The 6483-nt window shown below is 34.4% G+C and overlaps 1 protein-coding gene across 6 annotated transcripts in view; it reads left to right on the plus strand.

Annotated features, from left to right (window-relative positions):
• LOC106874755 (palmitoyltransferase ZDHHC11) overlaps positions 1-6483 on the plus strand; it is a 77395-nt gene that overhangs the window by 57954 nt on the left and 12958 nt on the right. For all 6 annotated transcript variants that reach the window (XM_014922594.2, XM_014922592.2, XM_014922597.2 and 3 more), the window contains exons 3-8: positions 1917-2089; positions 2825-2926; positions 3887-4011; positions 5201-5233; positions 5676-5765; positions 6082-6207. In XM_014922594.2, the coding sequence (XP_014778080.1) occupies positions 1917-2089; positions 2825-2926; positions 3887-4011; positions 5201-5233; positions 5676-5765; positions 6082-6207 (649 nt within the window). The remainder of the gene's footprint in view (positions 1-1916; positions 2090-2824; positions 2927-3886; positions 4012-5200; positions 5234-5675; positions 5766-6081; positions 6208-6483) is intronic.

The raw sequence follows: 6483 nt of genomic DNA on the forward strand, positions 1-6483 counted from the left end.
CCAAAAAAAAAATTGCTGACCTTGTGCCTAAATTAGAAACAGTTACTATTATTAGTGTTCATAATAAGGTGAGAACTGACCAAACTGTTAGAGTGCTGAAAATAAGTTGAACAGTATTTAGTGTCATCCTTCCCTGTTTAAATCCTGATTGGGCTGGCTTTGTATTTCATTGATTGATTCAGTTAGTTATTATACTTTTCCTTTACCAAAATTGGCTCTGTGCCTAGTCAAAAGAAATCATTATCATATGTTTAAATTTTCCTGTATTCTGTGTTTCACAGAAGAAGTTGTACGCTTGTAGTAAGTAGAATTTCCAAGTGAGCTTCAATTTCTAGTCATTTAATTTACATTAGGGACAGGTATGAGGTCTCAGATTTGATTCTACAGTGTGACACCTTAGATGAATGACTTCTGCTCTAACTTCTAGTGCGAACATGCCTTGAGAGAGAAATTTGGTTGATGCAAACTATGCAGAAATTTATCTCATGGGCTGTAACTGGTGAATTGTGGGGTTTCTTTTTTAATCCTTTTTCACCTACTGATCTTTGAGGTTCTGCAAGGTCATGGGCTTTGCTTGTTCTCCTCTAAAAATGTCCTGTGGTTATTAATTGTATCTCTTTTCAATCTGAGTTCAAATCCTTTAATGGTTGACTTCATTTTTCATTATTCTTTAGGCAATAAAATAAGAACCATCTAAGTACAAGCATTGGGTTCTATATGGTAAACTATACCTCCTCTAAAAATTTATACTCTTGTGTCTATATCAGAAATCTGTGCTTTTTGCTGCCTGTTGCTTTTATATTCTTGCCTTCACCATGCCCTACATTGGTTCTTGGAAACTAGTTGCCAAAGTGTAGGAAGTAAACTTAATTCTGTGTGTCTCAGTTTACTCATCGGCAATTGTTACTGACATAGACTGATGTTTTTGTCCAAGAGGAGATTTATATCTCATTTGCTTAACACTAAGAAACAAGGGTCACACATATACCCTTTAACGTATCCTGAACCTTTATAAGTGACATTTACATCATGTTGAATCATTGAGGTGAGACTGAAGACCCCCAATTTTCTCCTGATGATGTTATTCAAGGGAAGTTATGCTGAAATATAAGAATTTTTATGTAGTGTGAAGATTGCATTCAACCACTCTACTTATCATTTGTATTAATCAACAACTCTTTGTCTGTTAGGCTGACACCTTGTCAAACCAGTCAGTTATGGCTTTTCTCTACTAAGAAAAAGATAAATATTATTGTTCATTAATATATTCATTTTTCAAGTGGTTGAGTGGTCTTGTGTTAATTGATAAATCGATATTTATACATTTTAGAGTATTGAAGATGGCTAAGGTAGTAGAGCCTTTGACTAAGTGCATTACAGTATTCTGTTTTTGGCTTCTGCAAATCTGAGATCAAATTCCACTGATGTCAAGTTTCTTTTTCCACTAGTTGTTGTTGTTGTTTAGCCATAAGTTGTTGTTGTTTAGCCATAGGTTGTTGTTGTTTAGCCTGATCAAGTAGGCTTATGATCAATGCCATTACATTTTCCCTTTTGTCTATCTATGACTTTGTTGTCCATCATGTCTTCCTGTTTTAAGATGGTAAGGTGTGATTTGAAGGAATTTGGCTGCTATTTCTAGCATGTTAAGCAATTAAGTAGAGGCTCTTTCATTGGCTCATCAAAATAGGCTCCAGTAATACACTAAGGTTGAATTGATCAACTGTTCTCATCACTTTGAACAATTGGCTCTGTGACTAAGAAATTAATATTTTCATATATGTTTTTAATGTGATTTTTTTATGTCATCTCTTGTTTTCCTCTATGAAATTGTTAAAAGAAAAAGAAAGGAAACCAGAACATATATTAGGGGAAAAAACCCTACACATTGTTGTTATACTCCTTAATTATAATTCAAGTCAGTTGGAGTGCTCTTTACTGTCCATTTTTTCATCAATGTTATCGCCACATCCATAAATCCCGCCGATGAGAATGTTTTGAAGCGTCTTCAAGCGGTGCCCAAATCTTTTGATCGGAATCAACATAAACACGTCATTGAAAACCAGCATTGTCATATTTGTGAAGTTGATGTGTAAGTATGAAATGTCTTCTCTGTGTTAATTTGAAATCCAAAGGAAGACTTACCGTAGACATTCTTAGACACTCCAAAGACCTGGAGATGCCCATTCTGTTGCTACTGCAATGACTTCTGTTCCTCTAAACTAATTAATTGCAAGCCAACTCCTTCCAGGCTCTCTCTCTCTTCTTGTCACTCATTGTGTCTCACTCATTGAAGTCCTATACTAACTTCTGTCCAAACTTTACTCCCTAGAATGTCAGCCAGAAAAGCTCACGGGGCACTACTCCTTTGTAATAAATATTGTTTGATGGTAATTAAAAGTTAAAAATGAATGCCTCAAATTTCTCTTCATAAAATATTTATTACACTATGTTTACGATCTGTCTTACGTCTTCTGCCTCTCTTTCTGTTTCTCTCTCTCTCTCTCTCTCTCTCTCTATCTCTCTATCTATCTATCTCCCTACATACACACACATTGCTCTAAGCAGAACTGACATAACATTGTGTTTCACTTTAATGTCACAAATGTCTATGTTGTGTATTTTACAGTGGTTTTTATTAATTTCTATTTATTAAAGACAGTTTATGTTTTAAATCATTGGCAAAATAAAATGTGTAGGTGAGACATGGTCCCTTGCCCTACATCAGGCCTCCAAACTGTCCCTACCTATGCTAGTATAGAAAGCAGACATAAAATGATTATGATGATGATGGTTTATCATTCTGTTTTACCATTTGTTTTCTCAGCTGTCACAAGTCCAAACACTGCAGTGATTGTAATAAATGTGTTGCTGAATTTGATCATCATTGTATTTGGCTTAATAACTGTGTTGGAAGAAGAAACTACAAGTAAGTGTTATAAATATATGTATGTGCACATGCGCATGCATACACACACACACACACACACTGTTAAAATCCTTATTCTGGTGAAAGTTGCTTTTCATCTTTCCGGGTTGATAAAACAGGCAACATTAAGGTATTAATGTTGAGTTGATTGTTCCATTTCTACTTTAAAGATGTCTTTCCACCCAAGAGAAGTTTTATATAAGAATGTATATATGCATCTGTGTGTGCGTGTGTGTGTGTGTGTGTTCCTGTCTCTTTTCCTTGATATCTCATGATAGTTCTTTGTGTCACCACCATGCAGGCAGGATACTTCATGTCTAATCTTCCAAAATATATATGGTCGTGGGGAAATATCACTTTACTTGTAATCAGGTGAGGGTTGGTGACAGGAAGAGCACCTGACTGTAGAAAATCTCTCAACAAATTCTGTCCAACACATGCGTGCATTGAATGATGATGGTTGTTGTTGATGATGATGATGTTGATGACATATATAAGTATATATGTATAGAAGCACATGAGTGGTGAAAAAGTATATATATACATATATATATATATATATATATATATTCGTATGTATATATGTCTATATATTAGTATATATTGCATATGGATGAGGATAAACAATATATGCATGCACACACATGTATGTGTGTGTGTGTGCATGCTTCATTGTAATAATTATAATAATAATAATAGACAATATTATCTCCATGAAGACAAGCCACAGATTTTGTGAAAACATACAGTCTGAATTACTTTTATCCATTTTCTCCATGGTACAAAACTTATAGTTGCCTAACTCGTAATTTTAACTTACACTTGTTTGCATTATGACAATCATAAAATTCTTGATAACACTGTTTATCCTCTATTTCACTCCCTATACACATACGCACATGCACAGACACACATATACACACACATATGTACATGAAAGTTTACTTCTCTTTTTACCAGATGGTTCTTTATGACTGTGTGTACAGCCTTAAGTGGTATACTCAGCATTTTTGTCATCAGTCTTCTGGAATTTATTTCATATTTCCAAGACCAGGAATCTGGCTATATCCTTGAACCATATCACAGTAAGTATTGTTATCATTTCTTATTAATTTAAATTAACTTTTGTTATTCTTTACTGGATAATGAGCAATATGCTACAATATTGAATAAACTGTTTTCAAGGATGAGATGGTTAATTTGATATTTTTGTAGAAAGGTATTTGTCTCTGTGCATGTATGTGTTTTCATGGGAGTGGGGAGAGGACACACGCAAGGCTGAATGGTTAAGAAGTTCACTTCACAATTAGGAGGCCCTGGGTTCATTCCTACTGCATGGTACCTTGGGCAAATGTCTTCAAATATAACCTTGGATCATGTCCCAAAGCCAAGTGAAATTAGAGGTTCCATTGATCAACAGCTGGAATAATTGTCATTAAAACTGGAAGAGCTTTTAAGAAATTAAATGTATATCTGTGACTGTAAAACCTTGTAAATGAAATTGGAGAGACAGAAACTATGTGCAAGCCCACATCAGATAGACCACCTGTAATTCAAAGACCCACTTGTGTTACGTCGTCACATTAAATGTGGCTATATAATTATGTTAAGAGCACAAGTGCCTGTGGAAAACTTAGGAACATGTTCTTTGATATAATTATCCTGTTGATCAAACAACGGAATAATTCATTCATCGAAATTGATAGGAGATCCATTCAAATTTACATGTCTTCGATCTTTTGCTGGGCTTTTGAACAAAAAACATTTGTAAACGCTGCTTATTGTAAAGCAGTAATACTAGCAACAGATATCTACAATGACCTATGCATTTTATAATCTGCTATACTATTTCATATCTCCCATACTAATACTATTTCATATCTCCCATATACTATTCCGTATCTCCCATATACTATTCCATATCTGCACATACTATTCTCCATCTACTATATATTAACCCATATCTACATTGAATAAATGTAATTGTTTCCCTTTTTAGTATTGTCCCATTATTTTCTTCACCTTCCATATCTCACGTAAAACATGTATTCAGTCCTGCATTGTTTTATTTTCTTTTCAACCACAAACCTTAAAAAAAATATTCTGAGATGACTAAAGTCTAGGAATCTCATCCAACTAACTGAAAAAAGGTCAATTCATTTAATTTTCAAACAAGATAACTAACACATCTAATTAAGAAATCATTAATTCTAACATATTATTTATGTAGAAAATATATGGTAAAAAAACATAATGTATTATTTTACTCTGCAGAACCGTTGAAGACCGAAAGTCCAGAAAATACAGGTAAGAAGCTTTTAATTATACAAATAATGAGGCAAAAAGACCGTCAATTTAAGAGGTCTCAAGGTTTTATATTTAAGCTTTGTTTCATTAGACAAGGCAGATTACTCTGTCAAACTAGGTATCACGCCTACTTCAGTGTTATGGGTAAGGTTGCAGTTGTTGACAAAAGGACTTCGACAATCCTAGATGACTGGTTGACTGGCCAAATGATTAATCAAACAATCAATTAATTGGTTAAATGGTTAACCAATTGACAAATAAAAATTTAAAGAATGAAAAAGAAAAACAGTACATGTATTTATTATTGACATAATGACCCTACCAAGATACATCAAAGCATCTAGTTTAATTTGTCGTATTTTTACCTCTAATTTCCAACAAGATACCGCTCAAGCAAGTGGGAAAATGAGAATTAACTTTTATTGTTGTTGTTGCGTTACAGAACCTGTGAGCAGCTCACCTCTGACAGCTACTTCATTAATTGCTATCATAACCACACCCACCGCAACAGTTCTGCCTGTTGGCAAACCCAGTAAGTATTCTTTACTTACCTTTAATTCTTCAAATACTCTCTTTGTTTACATTTCTTTATGAAATTCCTTTTAGTTTTTAACTCTAATATTAACAATCTTTTTTTTTTTTTTCAATAAAAAAAAGTGAAAACTAAAATATTTACTAATGTTATGCATCAATCTATTTAACTGCATTAAACTAACAAGATGACCTGTACATGATCATTGAAACTCCTAGAAATAACAGCTAAGTCTTCAAATATTCCCAGCAAAAGTGAACTATCAGACAATTAAATGCCTCTCTGTCTCTAATGTTTTGTTCTCTTCCTTTTACAGCTTTCTCCATCCTCACTTTCTCTGCCCCACATGAGTACTGGTTATTTTTGATGGGATTCACAGTCTTATTGACTTTTGTTGCTGCCTTACTACTGACGCATCTCCTGCTGTTTCATATATACCTTAGTAAGTGCAAATGCTATTTCTACTCTAATAATCATCATCATCATCATCATCATCGTTTAACGTCCGCTTTCCATGCTAGCATGGGTTGGACGATTTGACTGAGGACTGGTGAAACCGGATGGCAACACCAGGCTCCAATCTAATTTGGCAGAGTTTCTACAGCTGGATGCCCTTCCTAATGCCAACCACTCAGAGAGTGTAGTGGGTGCTTTTACGTGTCACCCGCACGAAAACGGCCACGCTCGAAATGGTGTCTTTTATGTGCCACCCGCACAT

This window comes from Octopus bimaculoides, chromosome 20, assembly GCF_001194135.2.
Source record: "Octopus bimaculoides isolate UCB-OBI-ISO-001 chromosome 20, ASM119413v2, whole genome shotgun sequence".
NCBI classification, from domain to species: Eukaryota; Metazoa; Mollusca; class Cephalopoda; order Octopoda; family Octopodidae; genus Octopus; species Octopus bimaculoides.